Source organism: Budorcas taxicolor, chromosome 11 (genome assembly GCF_023091745.1).
Source record: "Budorcas taxicolor isolate Tak-1 chromosome 11, Takin1.1, whole genome shotgun sequence".
Taxonomy (NCBI): Eukaryota; Metazoa; Chordata; class Mammalia; order Artiodactyla; family Bovidae; genus Budorcas; species Budorcas taxicolor.
Window position 1 is genome coordinate 65882738 of NC_068920.1, and position 23705 is coordinate 65906442.

Below are 23705 nucleotides of genomic sequence, written 5' to 3' on the forward strand. Positions count from 1 at the left end.
GGAGCTGATCCTCAGGAAGGAGCATGGTCCACAGGGCTTTCCCAGCACCGCTGCTCCCTGACTCACAGAACATGGCCCCACCCAGGGCCAGGGAGGAAAGATCGCACCCTCAGCATCCGGAGCTGAGGACGGGCATCTGGAGAGAGCGGCTCTAGGGAACTGAGAGACCTCCTCTGCTTTCCTCCTGTCACTGCCCAGATGAAAAGCGGTCCAGAAACGGGGAGGACGGGTGTGAAGGAATCAGGGACTAGGTCCAGCAGATCTGGATTTGCTGTGGCAGCTGTCCAATCTTAAAGACAGTGAATCATCTCACTGGGCAACTTACATCTGCCCCCAAATACTATAACATCACCCCTTCCATCCTCAGGGGGATGAGGGCACTGACCGCTCTAATAAAGAGGGTGTCCACTCACCTGTGTGTTGATTCCCCACCAAACCCTCCAACCTCTGAGAAGATGGCCTGTTGATCCCTGACACCTGAGTGTACCCCATCAACCCCTCTAACCTGTGAGCCCCATTAGCCCCTCCAACCTGTGGGTGAGTCCCCTTCAACCCCCTCTAACCCTGCCATACCCACTCAGGACACCCAGCGCATTACAGATGATATCAGATTGTCTGCTACCCGGGTCCAGCATCACTGACATTTTTCTGGTACCCAAGTGGGTCATCGTTACACGCACTCCCCTTTGAAGACACCTGCCCTAGAGGTGCTGGGGCAAAAAAAGGGATTTTCCGTTTACAGACTCTGGCTGTCTCCAGGGCTCATACCAGCTCCTCATCCAGGGTGGTGTCATAGTGCACAGGGTGGTCGGCATGCACCAGCTTCAGTCTCGCCAGCAGACCCTCCACCAGGCTGTCACGGTCTCGGAGCTCAATGAACTGGAAGGCCATCTTGCTCCGGATGCTGACGATGATGGGGTTTGGCAGCAGACTCGTGTCCTCCATTTTCTCGATGCTCACAACCTGTTGCAGACAGTCAAGCGCACAGAGGCACAGAAGAGAGAAGAGGGGCAGGAGTTCAATTGCAGATGCAGAAAACAGAGAGAAGGACAAACCCTATAACTGCAATAAGGAACCAGTACAAAGTTAGAAAGTATAGGATGCAGTGTATTTATAACAGCCCAAGGTGGGAGTAATTCAAGTGCCCCTGGCTGGATTAACGGATGAGACATAACCAAAACATGGGTCTACACACAGTGGGACATTATTCAGTCTTAAAAGGGATGGATGGTTTTTTTTTTTTTTTTTTTTGCCAAACCATGTTGCATACAAGATCTTAGTTCCCTGACCAGGGCTTGAACCTGTGTCCCCTGCACTGACAGGCAGATTCTTAACCACTGGACCTAGGAAGTCCCAGAAAGGATGGATATTCTGAAAAGTGCTGCAGTATGGATTCATCTTAAGGGCGTTCTGCTAAGTGATACAGCCAGTCACAAAATGACAAATTTTGTAGGATTTCACTGATACAAGAGACCTACAGAGGTCAGGGCTTCCCAGGTACCTCAGTGGTAAGGAATCCACCTGCCAATGCAGGAGACATAAGAGACGCAGATTTGATCCCTGGGTCGGGAAGATTCCCTGGAGGAGGGAATGGCAACCTACTCCAGTATTCTTGCCTAGAGAATTCCATGGTCACAGGAACCTGGCGGGCTACAGTCCATAGCGTCGCAAAGAGTTGGACATGGCTGAGCACAGGGGAGTCAGGATTCATAGAGGCAGAAAGGACGGTGGTGGATGCCTGGGGCTGAAGGAGGGAGATTTGGGGTGCTGTTTAATGGGGACAGGGTGTCAGTTCGGAAAGATGAAAAAATTCTGGTGATGGTTGCACAAAATGTGAATGTACTTAATACCACTGAACATAACACCTAAAAATAGTTAAAATGGTATGTATGTGTATGTTCAGTTCAGTCACTCAGTCGTGTCCGACACTTTGGGACCCCATGGACTGCGGCACGCCAGGCCTCCCTGCCTATCACCAACTCCCGGAGTTTACTCAGACTGATGTCCATTGAGTCAGTGATGCCATCCAACCATCTCATCCTCTGTCGTCCCCTTCTCCTCCTGCCTTCAACCTTTCCCAGCATCAAGGTCTTTTCAAATGAGTCAGTTCTTCACATCAGGTGGCCAAAGTATTGGAGCTTCAATTTCAGCATCAGTCCTTCTGATGAATATCCAGGACTGTTTTCCTTTAGGATGGACTGGTTGAATCTCCTTGCAGTCCAAGAGCCTCTCAAGAGTCTTCTCCAACACCACAGTTCAAAAGCATCAACTCTTCAGTGCTCAGCTTTCTTTATAGTCCAACTCTCACATCCATACATGACTACTGGAAAAACCATAGCCTTGACTAGACAGACCTTTGTTGGCAAAGTAATGTCTCTGCTTTTGAATATGCTGTCTAGGTTGGTCATAACTTTTCTTCTAAGGAGTAAATGTCGTTTAATTTCATGGCTGCAGTCACCATCTGCAGTGATTTTTGAGCCCTAAAAAATAAAGTCAGCCACTGTTTCCACATCTATTTCCCATAAAGTGATGGGACCAGATGCCATGATCTTAGTTCTCTGAACTTTGAGCTTTAAGCCAACTTTTTCATTCTCCTCTTTTACTTTCATCCAGAGGCTCTTTAGTTCTTCACTTTCTGGCATAAGGGTGGTGTCATCTGCATATCTGAGGTTATTGATATTTCTCCCAGCAATCTTGATTCCAGCTTCTGCTTCATCCAACCCAGCATTTCTCATGATGTACTCTGCATATAAGTTAAATAAGCAGGGTGACAATATACAGCCTTGACATACTCCTTGTCCTATCTGGAACCAGTCTGTTGTTCCATGTCCAGTTCTAACTGTTGCTTCCTGACCTGCATACAGGTTTCTCAAGAGGTAGGTCAGATGGTCTCGTATTCCCTTCTCTTAAGAATTTTCCACAGTTTGTGGTGATCCACACAGTCAAAGGCTTTGGCATAGTCAATAAAGCAGAGATAGATGTTTTTCTGGAACTCTCTTGCTTTTGCCATGATCCAGCGGAGGTTGGCAATTTGATCTCTGGTTCCTCTGCCTTTTCTAAGAACCAGCTTGAACATCTGGAGGTTCATGGTTCACGAACTGTTGAAGCCTGGCTTGGAGAATTTTGAGCATTACTTTGCTAGCATGTGAGATGAGTGCAATTGTGCAGTAGCTTGAGCATTCTTTGACATTGCTTTTCTTTGGGATTGGGATGAAAACTGACCTTTTCCAGTCCTGTGGCCACTGCTGAGTTTTCCAAATTTGCTGGCATATTGAGTGCAGCACTTTCACAGCATCATCTTTTAGGATTTGAAATAGCTCAACTGGAATGCCATCACCTCCACTAGCTTTGTTTGTAGTAATGCTTCCTAAGGCCACTTGACTTCACATTATATGTATATAATTTAAAAAAATAACTATATAAGGAATTCTTGCTCTGCTCTAAAAGCATTTGTGAAATGAAGTCATCTGCTACAGAAAAATGGGGGTCAATCACATGAATGAAAAAAATTGAGTTTTTCTGAATACTGCTTAGCCTGTACATTATAACAGCAAGAGTTTGGAAGTCTTGACATTTGACAGAGCTGTGGGTCCTGTCACTACAGACATGCCCCAAAATCACAGGACTGAGCTCAACAGATCTCAAAGCAGACTCCATTTACAAGAAGAGAACTCCGGAATTTTATAGCTGGAAAGTGACAGTGTTAGTTGCTCAGTCGTGTCTGACTCTTTGCAACCCCCTCCACGGACTGTAGCTCATCAGGCTCCTCTGTCCATGGGATTCTTCGGGCAAGAATACTGGAGTAGGTAGCCATTCCCTTCTCCAGGAACGGTTCTGACTCAGGGATTGAATCCATGTTTCTTGCATTGCAGGTGGATTCTTTACCATCAGAGCCACCAGGAAGAGAAGCATTTTTCTAAATTTTTACGTAAAATTCTAGAAGGATATACAAACAAAGCAACTTGACATTTCTTTTCAACAGGTGATTTTTTAATAGGTCACTTTTTTCTCTTCCCTCCCGGTGGGTGAAAGGGGAGGACTCCTTCCTAAGGGCTGTTGGAAAAGCTTTCATTGCTAGGCATGAACATTTTAATAAGAGCTTTATCAATAATGTGGAGGCCAGGGTGCCTGTTCTCACCATTCACATCTATGCAAATTTCAGGTTGCCAGGCAACAACAGAAAAAGGCAGGGGCCCCTGGTCAACTCAGGCCAAGCATCCCGCTAGACTCGCCCATTCTCAGAGCCAGAGCCTTGCCCTGTGAGCATCCATCCCCTCCGTCTCCCAGCAACCACGATCCCCCCGCCCCCCGCCCCACGGGAGGATGCCAGGTCTACCTCTCGGAGTGGCAGGATGACTTTGCAGCAGCCAGCCTCCTTGCTGGCAAAGCAGATGTAACTGTCGGAGGTGAACATCTGCCCAGCGGTGTGACAGCGGCTGAACGGGGTCCAGAGGGAACAGTCCAGGACGGCGTGCAGCTTCTCCCGCCTTGGCAGCCTGAAGAAGGCCCGGAAGAACTCGTTCTGTGCCCTAGCTTCCAGGTCCCTGGCAAAGGAGGGGAAGGGAAAGAGGCAGACATGGTGACTGAACTCACTAGATTATAAATAAAAACACTTTTAAACCCCTGGCACAACCTGATATAGAAGGGGATGCAGAAAGGTGCTAGGCCCCCAGTTCCTGCCCCTCTCCAGCCCCCTCCCAACCCACGGCCAACCTTTGGAGTGAGAAGCAAAGGCCGAACAAGTCACCTCTGCACAGAGGTGATGCAGCGAACACAGACCAGGGCAAGTCTGCCTTCCTGGTTTGAGTAACACATGAATTATCGCAAAGCAAATGTGTAAGAATCTAGTAGGAACTCTCCTACTCTGTTGGTGGAAACATAGCTTGTTGCAGCCACTATGGAGAACAGAGTGGAGGTTCCTTAAAAAAACTAAAAATATGCTGATGTTTGATAGAAACCAGCACAATACTGTAAAGCAATTATGCTTCAATTAAAAATAACTAAATTTTTAAAAAAAACTAAAAATAGAGCTACCATATGAGCCCAAAATCCCACTTCTGGGTATACAGCGGGAGGAAATGGTAACTCAAAGAGACACACATACCCAATTGTTCATTGCAGCACTGTTTATAAGAGCCAGGACATGGAAGCAACCTGAATGTCCATCCACAGTTGAACGGATAAAGAAGATGTGGTATATTTAATATATACAGCAGAATATTACTCATACATTTTTAAAAAGAATGAAATAATGCCATTTGCAGCAACAGGGATGGACATACAGAGATTATCATTTTAAATGAAGTAAGACAGAGAAAGACAAACACCATATCTATCACTGATTTGTGGGATCTAAAAAATTATACAAATGAATTATTTACAAAACAGACTCACAGGCTTCGAAAACACACTTAAGTTTACCAAAGGGGAGAGGCAGGGGAGGGGTAAATTAGAAGTTCAGGATTAACACATACACACTGCTATATATAAAACAGGTAATCACAGGACCGACTGTAGAGCACAAGGAACTCTTCTCAATACTCTGATAATCTATATGGGAAAAGAATCTTAAAAAGAATGGATATATGTACATGGGCAACTGAATCGCTTTGCTGTACACCTAAAACTAACACAGCATTGTAAGCCAACTATTGTGCTTGTGCTAAGTCACTTCAGTCGTGTCCTACTCTTTGTGACCCTGTGGACTGTAGCCCACCAGGCTCCTCTGTCCATGGGCTTCTCCAGGCAAGAATACTGGAGTAGGTTGCATGCCCTCCTCCAGGGGATCTTCCTGACCCAGGGGTCAAACCTGTCTCTTGTCTCCTGAACTGGGCAGGCTTGTTCTTTACCACTGAGCCACCAGGGAAGTATCTAGTATAAAATCAAAATTATATATAAAAAAAAAAGATCTAGAGAGAGAACTTTAAAGTGGCAGCGAAAAGCAGAAGCTGGCCACCCAAGGAGCCTGCACACACTTACTGGCTTCAGAGGCCCCAAGACTCTCTGAGACGAATTGTGTGAGGTCCCCCTAAAATAGTGGGCTATCTGCATCTCACCCCATCCTTTACATCTTCAGAACTGATATTTCCTGGTTGAAGTGTCAGGGCCAATCAATCTGTTCCTCGTTCCCACCCTCTGGGAAGCCCCCTCCCAGGCCTTGCCCCACTGGCCCCCTGGATCCCGCACCTGCATCAGGAGGGTCAGGCCGTCCTCTGGAGAGTCCTGTCAGCCCCATCCCCTCCTGCCTGCTCCCCTAGGAGGTCCAAGCTCGCTCTGCTCTGTGCCCCGAAGTCCCAGGGGAGCACCCCAGCCGCAATCATGACTAACCCGTAATCCGACCCTAAGGGCACCTTTCAAAGCCAGTATCTGGGAACGGAAGTAAAGCTACATCAACAAAAGGGGGAGGAGCACTCCAGCCCCACATTATGCCCTGAGCAAGGAGAGCCTGTTTTCCTCAAGTTCAACCTGGGCTGTCCTGGCAGGATGTCAAGTTGACTGAGTCATTACCTGTTTACGTCCACAGGCTGACGTCTCCAGGACAGAGAGCTGCAAGTGCGAACCTGCCAGGAGCTGGCAGGCACGACATGCCTTTCACTTTTGGAGGAAGTCACTCAAGTGCAGTGACCGGCAAAATACACCACGGCCCAAGACCCTGACGTCCACCGTGGGGCCCCAGACACCCGAGGGCCAGGCAGACTCACCACTGGCCATCACTGGGGTCCTCTGTGCCCTTTCTCTCCTCTCCTTTCTACAAGTTTCCAGAACTTGCAGGTGGGGCCGACAGTCTTGTAGAATTCACCTGCTTCTGGAAGATTCTCAACACAGACGAGTTTTGTTCCAAAATGGATGACGTTTCCCAAAGGGTCTTAAGTGCTACAGGCCTTACATTTTCCTTTCCTTTGCCCATTTCTACCCGAAATTAAAAATGCCACCCCTGGAAGTACAGTCATGAAAGACCATCAGGAACTGTGTGAAGAATCACCTGTGATCCCAAGCCCGTGGACAGACCAGAGCACTTCAGCTATGAGCTGGCCCCCCCGTCTGTGTGCAAACGTGGTGAAAGACATCAAAGCTCCCTTGGTGGTTCTCATGAGTGCTTTTCTTTCTGTTCACATTTATTGATTTGGCTCCACCAGGTCTTGGCTGCATCACGTGGGATCTTCAATCTTCATTGGAGCATGCAGGATCTTTGGTTGAGGCGTGGGACTCAGTTGCAGTATGTGGGATCTAGTTCCCTGATCAGGGATCGAACCCAGGCCCCTGGCATTGGCAGCACAGTCTTAGCCACCGGACCACCAGGGAAATCCCTCCATGAGCTCCTGAACAATGCATACAACAGGGATGGCTTTCTTCATTTTTAACAGATCTTTGTAAGCTGGACTAAAAACACTCAGGTATCAAATTATATAGAGACGACTAAAGAAATATGGGAGAGATGATATGGGAGAGAGCCGACCCTCTGTACTGGGTTGTTTTTCTAGGCCCCGAGACGGAGCGGGACACAGTGATGGGAAGCCTGGGGCCAGAGGTACACAGAGGAGCTAGGGGCTGGGAGTCAGAAGACCAAAGGGTCCCCTTTCGTAACAGGGGTGAGCAGCATCCACCCTCCACAAAGAACTCTCAGATTATCAGAAATGACACAACACCAACTGAAATTCAGTGGGACTTTACCCGAAACTCCACTTTTGTTTTCAAAAGCGATCAATTTACAACATACACATGGCAGGAAGGGTCTTTGAATCCTTTCTGAACACATGGAAACTCAGAGACACTGCCTGCCATTCAGACACCACTAATTAAAAAGACACACATTCCCCTAAACGCCCTCAATGTTCAGAGAAGACAGTAAACACTATAGCCGGCCAGGCTCCTCTGTCCATGAATTCTCCAGGCAGAATACTGGAGTGGATAGCCATTCCCTTCTCATGGGGATCTTCCTGACCCAGGGATCAAACCCACGTCTCCTGCATTGGCAGGCAGAATCTTTACCACTGAGGCATCAGGGAAGCCCTTAAGGAATAATAGCAGTGTTAAAAATTCGATGAATGTTTTTAAAAAAGTTTTAATGAGGAGTGGTTCCTAAAAAAATTAAACTAGAATTACAATATGATCCAATAATTCTACTGGTGGGCGTGTGTCCAAAAAGAACTGAAAGCAGAGTCTTGAAGAGGTATTTGCACACCCATATTCACAGCAACGTTACTCAGAACAGCCAAAGGGAGAAGGAACTCCGTATCCACTGAGTAAGCAAAATGCAGTATATTGGTACAACAGAGTGTTGTTATTCAGTCTTAAAAAGGAAGGAGATTCTGACAATCTACAGGGTGGATGAACCTTGAGGACATTAGGCAAAGTCAAGTAAGACAGTCACACACACACACACACACACACACACACACACCACACACCCACACCCACACCCACACCACAAACAAATTCTTTAGGTTTTCACTAGAGGAGGCAGATCACAGAGATAGAAAGTAGAAGGGTGGGTGCCAGGGACTTGGGGATGGGTGGGGAGTCAGTGTTTACCGTGGACAGAGTTCAGTTTTGAAAGATGACATCTCTAAAGATGAATGGTGGTGATAATTACACAGCAACATGAATGTACTTATTAATAATACCACTGAACCATAGGCTTACAAATGATTAAGATGATCACTAATGATTAGGAAATGCAAATCAAAACTACAATGTGATACCACAGGGCATACGTCAGAAGAGTCATCATCAAAAAGAACACAAATAATAATAATTGTTGGTGAGGATGTGAAAAAAGGGGAAAGCTTTACACTGTTGGTGGGAACGGAAATTGGTCCAGACACTATGGGGAGAAGTATGGAAGTTCCCCAGAAAACTAAAAGATCACATGACCGAGTAATTCCACTAAGATCACAGCATCTGGTCCCGTCACTTCATGGCAAATGGATGGGGAAAAAAATAGAAAAGGGACAGACTTTATTTTCTTGGGCTCCAAAATCATTGAGGATGATGACTACAGCCATGAAATTAAGACATTCGCTTCTTGGAAGAAAAGTTATGACAAACCTAGACAGCATACTAAAAAGCAGAGACAGCACTTTGCCAGCAAAGGTCAAAGCTGTGGTTCTTCCAGTAGTCATGTATAGGTGTGAGAGGTGGATCATAAAGAAGGCTGAGCATCAAAGAACGGATGCTTTCGAATTGTGGTGCCGGAGAAGACCCTTGCGAGTCCTTTGTACAGCAAGGAGATCAAACCGGTCAATCCTAAAGGAAATGAACTTTGAATATTCATCGGAAGGATTGAAGCTGAAGCTGAAGCTCCAGTGCTTTAGCCACTGGATGTGAAAAGCTGACTCACTGGAAAAGACCCTGATGCTGGGAAAGATTGAGGGCAGGAAGAGAAGGGGGCGACAGAGGATGAGATGGTTGGATGGCATCACCAACTCAATGGACATGAATTTGAGCAAACTCCAGGAGATAGTGAGGGACAGGGAAGCCTGGCCTGGGGTCACAAAGAGTCGGAAATGACCTAGTGACTGAACAACACCTCCACTCCTGGGTATGCACATTCCTAAAAACAGAAGCAGTAATTGGAAAAGATACGTGTTCTCCAACGTTCACAGCAGGGCTATTCACAATTTCCAAGATATGGAAACAGCCTAGGTGTCCACCAGCAGATGGACAGATAAAGATGCGGTGTGTATACAATGGAATATTACTCAGCCATCTAAAAACAGTGACATTTTCCCATTTAGCAACATGGATGGGATGGACTTGGAGGGCATTATGCTAAGTGAAGTAAGTCAGACAGAGAAAGGCAAATCCTATATGATACCATTTACATGCAGAATCTAAAAGATAACAAACTAGTGAATAAAACAGAAAAAGCAGACTCATAGGGAACAAACTAGTGGTTACGAGTGGAGAGAGAAGAGAGGGAGAGACAACACAGGAGTAAGGGATTTAAAAAATGATTATTGTGGGATAATATAAAATCACACTGGGGACTTCTCTGGTTTCCAGCAGTTAAGACTCTATGCTTCCCTGCCTAGATGTCCATCGACAGATCAGTGTATAAAGACGTTGTGGTACATGTATACAATGGAATATTGCTCAGTATAAAAAGGAACACATTTGAGTCAGTTCTCGTGAGGCAGGTGAACCTAGAGCTTGTTATACAGAGTGAAGTCAGTTAGAAAGAGAAAAACAAATATCCTATATTAACACATATATATGGAATTTAGAAAACAGGTACTGATGGACCTGTTTGCAGGGCAGGGATAGAGACACAGACGTAGAGAACAGATTTGTAAACACACAGGGGCGGGGGCGCGTGGGACGACCTGAGAGAGTGGCATTGACGCATACACGCTACCATGCGCAAGAAGAGAGCTCGTGGGGAGTCGCTGTACAGCCCGGGAGCTCAGCCGCTGCGTGACAGCCAAGGGGGTGGGAGGAGGCTCCAGAGGGAAGCGACACACGTATACTCACGGCTGATTCACATTACGGAATGGCAGAAACCAACAACACTGTAAAGCAATTATCTTCCAATTAACAATAAAAAAATTTTTAAAAAGACTCTAGGCTTCCAAAGCATGGGCTTCCCTGGTGGCTCAGAGGTTAAAGCGTCTGCCTCCAATGCGGGAGACCCGGGTTCGATCCCTGGGCTGGGAAGATCCTCTGAAGAAAGAAATGGCAACCTACTCCAGTACTCTTGCCTGGAGAATCCCATGGATGGAGGAGCCTGGTAGGCTACAGTCTACAGGGTCGCAAAGAGTTGGACACGACTGAGCAACTTCCCTTTTTTCCATGCATGGGGTGTGGGTTTGATCCCTGGTCGGGGAGCTAAGATCCTTACAGTGTGGCCAAAACATAAAAAATAAAATTAAAAAATCATGTGTGAAGCTTTTAAAAACTGTAAAGCACAGTAGAATTTAAAGACTTTCATTTATTTTCAAAAAAGCTTCAAAAAATAAAATAAAAATGGTTAAGGTGACAAAATTTGTATTATGTGTCAAGAACTAAAATGATGTGTGTGTTCAGTCATGTCTGACTCTTTGTGACCCCATGGACTGTAGCCCACCAGGCTCCTCCGTCCATGGAATTCTCCAGGCAAGAATATTAGAGTGGGCTGCCATTTCCTCCTCCAGGGGATCTTCCCAACCCAGGGATCAAACTTGTATCTGTTGGGTTTTCTACATTACGACTAGCACCAGCTGGGAAGCTATGTGATGTGTATTTTACCGAAATAAAAACCTTTCTAATGACGAGCAGTATTCAGAAAGCAGTGGTGATTCTGTAACTACATCAAAAACATCCAGCGAGGGCAGCGCTTTCTGGGAAACTTGCTTTTCAAAGGATCATAAACGTGAACTCTTACAAAGGCATCAGCTCAACAGTTACCCAGTTAGAACCATGAAGGCAGAAATCAGAATCAAGCTCAAACATCACAGTTTCAGTCTTGAATAATAAAGTCAAACTTCTTGAAAGTGGCAACCACCTCAGAAGGCCTCATGTCCAGTATCAATTGGGAGCCAACAAATAACAAAGAATGTCAATCACACTCTTAGTAAGGCACCTTTCTTTTCATACTGTTCATGGGGTTCTCACAGCAAGAATACTGGAGTGGTTGGCCATTCCCTCCACTGGTGGACCACGTTTTGTCAGCACTCTCCCCAATGACCTGTCTATGTTGGATGGCCCTGCACACCAAGGCTCCGTACCCTCACTGACCTATGCAAGTGCCTTCACCACGACAAGACTGTGATCCATGAGGGGGATCAACTTTCTTAAGACAAATTGGTACCAAAAACATCCAGCGGTTCTGAAAGAGTCTTCTATAAAGTAATAGGAAAAAAAACCAAAATATTTTTTAATGTGTACTAATAGTTCCAGGCTGAACAGAATTCTATCATGAGGTTACCTGTATTGCATTTCCTGGATTTTTTTTTTTTTTTTTTTTTTTTTGCTGTGCCACATGGCTTGCAGCTTAGTTCCCCAATCAGAGCTCAAACCCAGGATCACAGCAGTGAAAGCTAGGAGTCTTAGCTATGGTACCACCAGGGAATTTCCTGAAAGTATTTTTTTATGAAAATCCATTTTGAAATAATATCTGAAAGGAAGGAGAAACTGGATCCAGGAATCAAAGCCTACTGCATAAAGGAAATGAAAAACCATCACTGCCAATCACACGGGAAAAATGTGGATTATGTCACGAGGGAAATTTCAGTCTAACGCAATGAAGCTGACAAAGCACATGTCCAGGGAGGTGGTGCATGGGCTGTAAGCCCCTGAGGGGTGAGGGGCACCCTGGGACGCAGGCTTCTACCTCTTGGTGATCTGGCTGGGCTCCTGCAGACCCGGGTCCAGGTCGAAGCCCTCATTGTCCAGCAGCCTCCGGAGTGTCACGTCAGCCAGCTGCTCCATGATCTTGAACACCTCGTCCAGGTTCAGAAACATGGAGAAGTCCCGCTCCTTGTTCTGGGTGGTGATGCGGATTGTATCCGTCAGAAAGACATTGGATGTCCTCTCCAACCTCTGGACGTCAACCCAAGGGACAACAAGTTTAACTAGAAGAGAAAAACAGCAAACACAGATTTTACCCTCAAATGTAACCCAAATTTGAATGCATCGGTGCAAAGCTACTACTTGTACGTGTGCAGCTGGCTACTGCACACGTACAAGGAACATCGTTCTGACATATTGAGTTAATAACAGGGAAACTTTCCCCCAAATAATTAAACTGAAATATTTGCAAAATATGCAGACGTTTCTTGATCCACATAAATTCTGGTTTCAATAGCTGCATTCATGACCTAAGCTATGAAAAAAATGGGAGGGCAAAAGAGGACTTGTGATCTGGTTTGGAGGAAGCGGTCCAACATGTAGACTGTGTCAAGTGACAGTTGTCCAAATCTTAGAAAACAGAGTACAGGCGGTTTCCATGGAACTCTCCTTGAAGTAATACAGTGCTAACAGCGCAGTTCACAAGCACCCTGTTCTCAGAAATGTCTCCTGTGCCGTGGTTGCCAGGCTTCGTGGCTGATGTGGAACAAACGGGGAGGGACATACGTAACAACTTAAAATGATCAGTGTTATCAAATGTTAGGAACCATTTCTTTTTTCCAAGTTTCATTGACTTAACAAAATCAGGTTTAGTGATGATGACTGATAACTGTCAGAAAATAATTCATTCTCTTTTTCAAATTAAAAAGGGACAAGGAACTATTTTCATTTCTCTCCATTTATCTTGCAATAAGTGGCCAAAGAAGCTGAAGTTGATCAGTTTGATGAAGACCTAGAAAATCTCCTAGAACTAACATCAAAAAAAGATGTTCTATTCATCCCTAGGGATTGGGATGCAAAAGTCAAAGAGATATCTGGAGTAACAGGCAAGTTACAAGCCTTGGAGAACAAAATGAAGTGGGGCAAAGGCTGACTGAATTCTGCTAAGAGAATGCATTGGTCATAGCAGATATCCTTTTTCAACAACACAGAAGACGACTTTATACATGGACATCACCAAATGGCCAATACTGAAACCAAATTGATCACATTCTTTGTAGCCGAGGATGGAGAAGCTGTATACAGTCAGCAAAAATAAGATCTGGAGCCGCTGTGGCTCAGATCATCAGCATCTCATAGCAAAATTCAGTCTTAAGCTAAAGAAAGTGGGGAAAATCTTTAGGCCAGCCAGGTACATCTTAAATCAAATCTCCTATGAATAAGCAGTGGAGGCAACGAATAGATTCAAGAGATTAGGACTTGTAAACAGTGTGCCTGAAGAACTATGGATGGAGCTCCGTTACTGTACAGGAGGCAGTGAACAAAACCATCCCAAAGAAAAAGAAAAGCAAGAAGGCAAAGTGGTTATCTGAAGAGGCCTTACAAATGGCTAAAGAAAGAAGAGAAGCAAAAAGCAAGGGAGAGAGGGAAAGGTGTATCCAACTAAACGCAGATTTCCAAAGAACAGCATGGAGAGACAAGAAGGTCTTCTTCAAGAAACAGTGCATAAAACTAGAGGAAAACAGAAGGGGAAAGACTAGAGATCTCTTCAGGAAAACTGGAGATATCAAGGGAACATTTTGCCCAAAGATGGGCCCAAAAAAGGAAATAAATGGTAGAGACCCAGTAGATGCTGAAGAGTTCAAGAGAAGACAGAAAGAATACACAGAAGAACTGTAGAAAAAAGATCCAGATGAACCAGAGGACTAAGATGGTTTGGTCAGCCACCCAGAGCAAGCCATTCTGGAAAGTGAAGTCAAGTGGGCCTTAGGAAGCAAAGCTGTTACAAAAGCTAGTGGGTGCGATGGGATTCCAGTAGAACTATCCAAACCCCTAAAGGATGATGCCCTCAAGGTGCTGCATTCAATATGTCAGCATATCTGGAAGACCCAGCCGTGGCCACAGGACTGGAAAAGGTCAATCCTCATTCCAATTCCCAAGAAGGGTAGTACTAAAGAACGTGCTAACCATCAGACAACTGCGCTTATCTCCCATGCTAGTAAGCTCATGCCTGAAATGCTGCGTGCTAGGCTTCAGCATTATGTGAACCAAGATCTTCCAGATGTTCAAGCTGAATTTAGAAAAGGAAGAGGAAACAGAGATCAAATTGCCAACATTCAATGGATCATAGAGAAAGCTAAGGAATTCCAAAAACCATCTACCTCTGTTTCATTGACTACACCAAAGCCTTTGACTGTGTGGATCATAATAAACCATGGAAAGCTCTTAAAGAGATGGGAATACCAGACCATCTTATCTGTCTCCTGAGAAACCTGTATGTGGGTTACGAAGCAACAGTTAGAAGCCCGTATGGAACAACCGATTGTTTCAAGATTGAGAAAGGAGTATGACAGGGCTGTCTGCCGTCACCCTGTTTGTTTAACCTAAACGCTGAGCATATCATGGGAAATGTCAGGTTGGATGAGTTATAAGCCAGAATCAAAATAGGTGGGAGAAACATCAACAACCTCAAATATGAAGATGATACCACTCTAATGGCAGAAAGTGAAGAGGAACTAAAGAGCCTCTTGAAGAGGGTGAAGGAGGAGAGTGAAAGAGCCTGCTTAAAACTAAATATTAAAAATCGAAGATCATGGCATCCGGCTCCATCACTTCATGGCAAATAGAGAAGGAAAGGTGGAAGTAGTAACCGGTTTCCTCTTCTTGGGCTCTAAAATCGCTGCAGATGGTGAGTGCAGCCATGAAATCAGAAGACACTTGCTTCTTGGCAGGAAAGCAACAACCAACCTAGACAGTTGGATATTCCTCGGCCGACAAAGGTCCATACAGTCAAGGTTATGGTCTTCCCAGTCACCACGTTTGGTAGTGAGAGCTGGACCGTAAAGAAGGCAGAGCACCAAAGAACCGATGCCTTCAAACTACGGTGCTGGAGAAGACTCCTGAGAGTCCCTTGGACAGCAAGGAGATCAAACCAGACAATCTCAAGGAGATCAAACCAGCCAAACCACTGGAAGGACTGATGCTGAAGTTGAAACTCCAGTATTTTGGTCATCTGATGCAAACAGCTGAGCTTTTCATTGGAAAAGCTTTTTCACTGGAGAAGTCCCTCATGCTGGGAAAGACCGAAGACAGGAGAAGAGGGCATCAGAGGATGAGATGGCTGGATGGCATCACCGACGCAATGGACATGAGCTCTGGCAAACTTTGGGAGATGGTGAGGGTCAGAGAGACCTGGTGTGCTGTAGTCCACGTGGTCTCAAAGAGTCAGACACACCTGGGCAACAGAACAACAACAATCTCGCAATACTGTTTTCAGTGCTTTGATCATTTAAAAGGCCACATTTCTACATCAGGCCTGAGAATAAGCTTCTTAAGACCCTTACATTTGCTTTTATATAGTCTTTTTTCACGCACATACACCCCATCTACACTTGCGGCTTTCTCTCATTAAGCAACCACCTTGGGAAGAGCCCTGCACTTAAGAAGCTCATTCAAGTAGGAAAAATCAGACCACTGACTTGACAGGACCCAAAACGGAGAGACAAGTGCAGGACAAGTTACAAGGGGAGCAGCGAAGGCTTCCGAGAGATGAGAAAATCTGAACTGAATTTTGAAGGATGAACAAGAGTTCCCAAACAGGCCTAAGAATGGGGAAGGCAAGGAGAGAGAAGGTGTTTAGTTTTGAGAAAAATTTCAGAAACCAGAAAACCCAGAATGGCAAGGGTTAGGTGGCAGCTGATTCCAAGGGTGGGGAAGGCTGTGCACATAGGGGGCGTGTACTGGGTGTCAGAGCCCAGCGGGGCAGCACAGGAAAGGCCAGGGGTGACCACGTGCAGGACGCTGGCCACAGCAGAGTACAGGAGGAGCCCTGCCTACTGGCTCCACGTGAAATAAAAACAAACGCCGGAAGGAAAAACATATACATTATATAAATATCAACACAGCATACACACCACCCTGCATGGGCACTTGAGACAACACTTGTTCCAGAAGAAGTTTCAGTGGTCATGACTTTGAACATTTCAATATACCATTGACCCTGTGGCCTCCCTTCCTTACCTCGGAATCCTGCTGCCCAGGACGATGACTGTGGGTAGAAAAATGTGCAAGAAGTGAACTCTTGCCTGGATCTCAGGAGCTCCAGGGTAAGGAACCCCCTTCTACAAATACCTGCTAGGCTCACACCTCGGAATTCTTTAAATGGCCCCCTGGATTCAGAAGTACAGCTTGTTCTATTCCTTTAGAACTCCTGTGCCCTCAGTTACAACACTGTTTTCAAAGCAGCAAAAACTCTTCAGAAGGTGCATGAAGGGAGCTACAAAGAAAGGCTCCTTGAGGCAGGAGAAGACATGAATTCTCATAAAATCAAACCTCTGTAGATTGCAACTGACATATACAAGATGGTAAAGTGTCTGCTTACAATGCGGGAGACCCAGGTTCAGTCTCTGGGTTGGAAAGATCTCCTGGAGCAGGAAATGGCAACCCACTCCAGTATTCTTGCCTGGAAAATCCCATGGACAGAGGAGCCCGGTGGGCTACAGTCCTGGGGGTCACAAAGAGTTGGCCACAACTGAGCGACTTCACTTTCATGTATAAAACAGATAACTAATAAGGACTTACTGTATAGCATAGGGGAACTCAATTCTCTGAAATGGGCCATACAGGAAAGGATCTGAAAAAGGAGTGGATAGGGACTTCCTAGTGGTCCAGCGGCTAAGGATCTGTGCTCCCAAGGCAGGGCCGGCAGTTCAGTCCCTGGTCAGGGAACGAGATCCCACGTGCCACAACTGAGAGTTTGCATGTCACAACTAAAATATCTCAGAGCAGCCAAAGACATAAACATTTAAAAAATAAAAAAGAGTGGATATATGTATATGTATTTCAGAAATTTCCTCAGACAACCTTAGATATGCAGATGATAACATCCTAATAGCAGAAAGCAAAGAGGAACTAAACATCCTCTTGAGGAAGGTAAAAGAGGAGAGTGAAAATGCTGGCTTAAAACTCAACATTCAAAAAACTAAGATCATGGCATCTGGTCCCATCACTTCATGGCAAGTAGATGGGGAAACAATGGAAACAGTGGCAGATTTTCTTTTCTTGGGCTCTGAAATCACTGCAGATGTTAACTGCAGCCATGAAATTAAAAGATGCTTGCTCCTTGGAAGAAAATCTATGACAAACCTAGACAGTGCATTAAAAAGCAGAGACATCACTTCGCTGACAAAGGTCCATATAGTCAAAGCTGTGGTTTTTCCAGTAGTCATGTATGGATGTGAGAGTTGGACCATAAAGAAGGCTGAGAGCCTAAGAATTGATGCTTTGAATTTTGGTGCTGGAGAAGACTTTTGAGAGTCCCTTCAGCAGCAAGGAGATCAAACCAGTAAATCCTAAAAGAAATCAACCTGGAATATTCATTGGAAGCACTGACGCTAAAGCTCCAATACTTTGGCCACCTGATACAAAGAGCTGACTCACTGGAAAAGAACCTAATGGTGGGAAAGATTGAAGGCAGGAGGAGAAGGAGGTAAAAGAGGATGGAATGGCTGGATGGCATCATCTACACAATGGACATGAGTTTGAGCAAACTCTGCGAGATAGTGAAGGACAGGGAAGCCTGATGTGCTGCAGTCCATGGGGTCACAAAGAGTTAGACACAACATCAACTAAACAGCAAAGTATATATGTATAACTGATCACTTTGCTGTAGAATAAAAACTAACACAACATGGTAGATTAACTATACTCCAATGAAAATTTAAATAATAAAATCAAACCTCCTTAGTGGTACTCATATACATAATACAATATGACGGTCTGCACAGGGCATTTGGAAATTAACCACATGCCACCTGTTACATCTCAGCCACTTATTTAAATCTTTTGCCATCTAACTCTTCACACAATGACTGGTCTCGGGACCAGCGCTGAGCATCCCAAGAGCCAGCTCCATCCGGGAGGGACCCACTCGCCCTCACTTACGCTCCTTGCCCAAGAAGAAGGAATAGAAGCAGAGGTGGTTGATGCTCAGGTACAGCCAGCCTTGGCGGGGCACCCGGCCCTTCCAGCAGCAGCATGAGTAATATGTGATCAGCTTCTCGGCCTCCGGAAAGTTGAACCTGGCCTCGAACTTCACCAAGGCCTCGCGGAACTTCTCAGGCTCCTCCTCCTGCTCGGCCAGCCTGCTGCTCGTCTCCTCCGCGATCAGAGCCTGACACACAGAGAGAGAAGGGTCCCCAGGTCAGGAAAAGGGCAAGGACAGTCGAGCACAGACACCCGGGGAGCCAGCCCCACTCAGACAGACCCTTAGGATGGGTGAGGATCCGGTCCACCCTCCAGAAACATGCCCGGAGGGGAGGAAGCAAGCTGGGGGAATCCTCAGACCAGTCTCTCTCTTGGCCGCTCACCAGCCGAGGCTTTGGGTGAATCTCCAACTTCTAAGCCCCAGTTCTCAAATGGGTTACTACCTTATAATGCCCCCCTGGCTCCTCCCTCCAGAGATAGGAGGTCAAATGATGGTCTCGGCAGGTATGGACTCAATGCATCAACTCTGAAGCATCATCCACGCCAGGGTTTAAAAGTTAGTCCTTTTATACAAAAGAACATCTCTATGAAACAGACTCATGGACACAGAGAACAGACCTCGGTTACCAAGGGGAATGGGGGGAGGGATGGATTGGGATGGTTTGGGATCAGCAGGTGCAGACTATTATATATAAGATGGATAAACAACAAGGTCCTACTGTAGAGCACAGGGAATTTATTTAACGTCCTGTGATCAAACATACACGAAAAGGGTATTTTTTTTAAAAGAATGTGTATATATAACTGAATCGCTTTGTAGTATAGCAGAAATTAACACAGTATAAATCCACTATGCGTGTGTGCTAAGTCACTTCAGTTGTGTTTGACCCTTTGCGACCCCATGGATTGTAGCCCACCAGGCTCCTCTGTCCACAGGGTTCTTCAGGCAAGAATACTGGAGTGGCTTGCCATGGCCTCCTCCAGGGAATCTTCCAGACCCAGGGATCAAACCCGAATCTCCTGCATATGTCTCCTGCATTGCAGGTGGATTTTTTACCTTCTGAGCCACCAGGGGACTGCTATCCACATCTACACCGCACAAGCAATTTTAGAAAATATCCTGCATATTACCATTAAAATAAAAATGTAAGTTACCGTTTCTTAAAAAATAAGTCTGAAGGCTGGTAAAGAACTTCAAGGGATTTTCATTTCTCTCATGATGTTTTTCTTTCTTTTCCAAATTTTATTTCGTAAGACATTATAAAAGTTATAACTAAGAGGGGTATTTTATGTTTTAAAGATCTTTTTGATAAGGGTCATTTTTGGAGTGTTTACTGAATTTGTTACAATATTGCTTCAGTTTTATGTTCTGGGTTTTTTTGGCAGAGAGGCACATGGGATCTTAGTCCCCCAACTAGGTATCAAACCCATACCCACTGCATTGGAAGGCAGAATCTTAACCACTGGACCAGCAGGGAAGTCCCAAGAGGTATTTTTTCAAAGTTACCTAATATGTAATAAACGCTGTGCACCATGAGATGTGAAGGGGATTTCTAAGAGGCCTCTACAGCAGGCAGACACAGTCACAAGGGCAGCCAGGCAGGCCCTGGCCTCCCTGATGGCTGAGTCAGCCCAACGCACAGGCTTCTTTTAAAGTTCCATAGAGCAAGTCGAATGGTCAGGATACAGGTAGGAAAGCCCCAACTCCCAGGGCCTTTGTCCTTTCAATCTCCCAGGACAAACGAAGACCCAACGCCACGTGGTGGCCCCAAAGACACAGCTGACCTCTGACCGGCCAGTCCCCTCAGTGCCAGCACCCACTCCAGGCCAGCAGCCTCCCGGGACTTAAAAGGCACATCTACTGTGAAGTATAAGGGATCAGAGTGTGTATGTGTGTGTGTGTGTGTGCATGTGTGCGTGTGTCTGTGTGTACATGCATGTACATGTGTGCGCGTGCATGTGCGTCTGTGTGTGCGTGTGCGCATGTACATGCATGTGTACATGCATGCGTGTGTGTCTCTCTGTATATGTGTGTGTGCGTGTATGTGTGCGTCTGTGTGTACGCACATGTATGTGTCTGTATGTATGTGTGTACATGCATGTGTATCTCTCTGTATATCTGTGTCTGTGTGTGCATGTATGTGTGTGTCTGTGTATCTGTGTATCTGTGCGTGTATCTGTGTATGCGTGTGTGCTCGGTCGTGTCTGACTCTTTGTGACCCCATGGACTGTAGCTCACTAGGCTCCTCTGTCCATAGGACTTCCCAGGGAAGAATACTGGAGAGGGTAGCCATTTCCTTCTCCAGGAGACCTTCACAGCCCAGGGATCAAACCCACGTCACCTGCATTGTAGGTGGATTCTTTACCACTAAGCACCTGGGAAGCCCCAAGGGATCAGTATATGCCCCCTCCCCAAATATGCCACTTGGGCTTAAGAATTATTTTGAGCTAAAGACACTTGAGAAATAGCAGATGTCCAAAAAACAAAAAGTTCTCTGCCCTTCCCTACTATTTACCTAAAAACAGGATACAAATCTCCATTTGTAAAGGTGTCTCCCCATCCTGTGCCAGAAAGAGGAAGACAGCTCTTAGGCTCTGACTCATCAGAGACAACTCTGGACTCTGACCAGCACGAGAGGCTCCAGACAGGAGAAGCCTACACGGCAAACCCAACTGGAGTGGCTGGTCTCACTCTGGGATCCAGCGTCCAGCAGCTCACCACCCTAAAAGCTCACACGCTTTGTTCCTTTGACTCGTCGCTTCTCTGTAAGTGTGCTATTCTTCATTATGATTCTGCACAAGCCCGAGCCCTAACCATCCCACAGAGCTATGCACTGTGGAGTTTTCCCCACCCTATGTGCACTGCCCAAGCTGATAAACTCTGTTCTCATTAAGCTGTCTTCTGTTGGTTTAATTTCCAGGCCCGCAGCACAGAGCATAAGAGGTCAGAGCAGAAGTTTTTCCCTCCCCTACTTCTGACTTTCCAGAAGTCACTGCAGCAGAGATGCACTTCCTTCCTCCCGATTAAGAGGAGAAGCACCTAAATCAACGAACCACCAGCACGAAGGTGAGACCGAGGAAAGAAGGCAAATGTGAGATAACTGTGAAACGGGAACTTCTGTCAGTGCAGCCTGACCCGGGGAGCCACACTGGACCTCTCTGTAGCGGTAACACGTGAGCTGGGAAAGGCCCACTGGGACCTGCACCCGTCTGCTAACCCCACGGGCCAGAGGTAACCTCAGGAGACACCAGCCAACACTGTCGCTCCTCCTGGACTCAGACGACTGGTCTTCCACCTGACCCCATAATCATCCCGTCCCCAAAGGAAAACAATGCTCCTCTTGGCTCTTTCGAAACTAAGGATTTAGGGCTTCCCTAGTGGTCCAGGGGTTAAAAATCCGCCTGGCAGTGCAGGGGACACAGGCTCCACCCCTGGCCCCCAGAAGGGCCTACAGGCCTCGGAGCGACCGAGTCCACGCACCATAACTGCGAGCCTGCACTCGCGCACCCGGGAGCCACAGCTACAGAGCCCGCATTGCTGCGGCCACTGAGACCTGTGCGCTCTAGAGCCCGTGCTCCACACAAGAAGCCCTCGAAACAGTGACAGGGCAGCCCCTGCTCACCGCAGCTGGAGAAGGGCCGAAAGCAGCAATGAAGACCCAGCACAGCCTAAAAGAAACAAATCTTTTCCAAAAAATAAAATTAAGAATTCACTCTGAGACCCTTCACTAAAAGCCAAAACACTTAGGATACTGGAAAGACAAACTTTTGAGAGAGAGAGAGAGAAGCAAAAATCAATGGTCTGGGATGTTTTACCCTAAGGGATGAAAACTACATTACAGGCTAATGTGTGAAACTGTTTCATAAGAGAGTTAAAATCAGAATGAGAAACATTCCCTCCCTGCCTGTGAGGGTTTTCAAAGCACCAGCTACCAAGCATCTTACTGCAATGAGACCGGTTTATGTAACACATAAGACATAGCTCACAGCAGGTAAGAGAGACCTCCCCAAACATTCCTCTCCCTTCTCAAAACTTATTTGGTTTTCATTTCATTAACATGTTTTAAGAATAAATATCCACTTGCAGAAAGAGAAAAGTGCCAGCTGCAACTAAATAAGAGAGGGACAAGATGTCACAGCGGCAAAGAAGTTGCTAGTAACTCATTTCAGGAGACAAATAACATTGTTGCTGTGCAAAAACATGAATCTTAACATTTTTTCCCCTTGAGATAAAAAAGGACCTTCACTTCTGTACAGGATAAGGAAACCTTAGGCCCAAGAATGAGGGTTTTGTTCTGTTTCCATTTCGGGTGGATTTTGTCAGACTGACTCTAAACTTTGACTGATGACAACTCAAACTCATTTGGTTTTAGTGCTTCCCTGGTGGTGGGGTGGTTTAAAAAAAAAAAAATCTGCCTGCCAGTGCGGGAGACATGGGTTCAATCCCAGGGTCAGGAAGATTCCCTGGAGGAGGAAATGGCAACCCACTCTGGCATTCTTGCCTGGGAAATCCCACGACAGAGAGCCACGTGGGCTACAGTCCATGGGGTCGCAAGAGTCAGACACGACCAAGTGACTAAACAACGATAATAATTAAGCCCAGAAGTTCAATTATAGTAGAGACACTGTTAAAGGAAAAGAATATGATAAAAAGTGCTGCAGTGTCTCGAATGTTATGCAGCCGTGATAAGAGAGGTGTGAGACCGGGAGAAACATCAAGGTCAATGGACTTAGCTTCAGGCCTTCCCTGGTGGTCCAGTGGCTCAGACTCCGTGCTCCCAACGCAAGGGCCCAGGTTCAACCCCTGGTCAAGGAGCTAGATCCTGCATGCTGTAACCAAGAGTCCACAGGCTACAACTGAGACCCAGTGAGGTCAAATTGTTAAAAAAGCCGGAGGGTAGGGTGGGGGGGACCTACCTTCACCTTCCCTTTGACAAAACTGGCAATGTCGTCTTTATTATCAAAGACAGACAAGGTGTGGAGGAGATTCTGCTCCAGCCAGTCCCAGTGCTGGTCTATCTCCTCTAACGTGGCACCTGGGTAAGAACAGAAAAGAACACAGAAGTTAAGAGCCGGAACCAATGTCTAGAATATGAATCTGCCTTCCAAATAGGGGTTCTGCATTTATGTGATTATAACATCCCGGTTGCTCACGCCACAGTTAGCCAGCTGACACGGAAGGCACCCTGCACCGGGGCCACGGCCCGCCTGCCACATGGACAGGCCAGCCGACC

General features: G+C 46.1%; 1 protein-coding gene and 1 non-coding gene across 4 annotated transcripts in view; one reads left to right on the top strand and one right to left on the bottom strand.

Moving 5' to 3' along the window:
• The window catches only part of TBC1D8 (TBC1 domain family member 8), a 138622-nt gene that overhangs the window by 36910 nt on the left and 78007 nt on the right, over window positions 1-23705 (bottom strand). For all 3 annotated transcript variants that reach the window (XM_052647509.1, XM_052647508.1, XM_052647510.1), the window contains exons 3-7: window positions 23389-23507; window positions 18430-18658; window positions 12311-12551; window positions 4337-4544; window positions 769-963 (exon numbers count right to left, since the gene is read on the bottom strand). In XM_052647509.1, coding sequence (XP_052503469.1) covers window positions 769-963; window positions 4337-4544; window positions 12311-12551; window positions 18430-18658; window positions 23389-23507 — 992 coding nt within the window. The remainder of the gene's footprint in view (window positions 1-768; window positions 964-4336; window positions 4545-12310; window positions 12552-18429; window positions 18659-23388; window positions 23508-23705) is intronic.
• Window positions 10585-10656, top strand: TRNAW-CCA (transfer RNA tryptophan (anticodon CCA)). Its single transcript has one exon. It is a non-coding gene; the product is annotated as a tRNA-Trp (tRNA).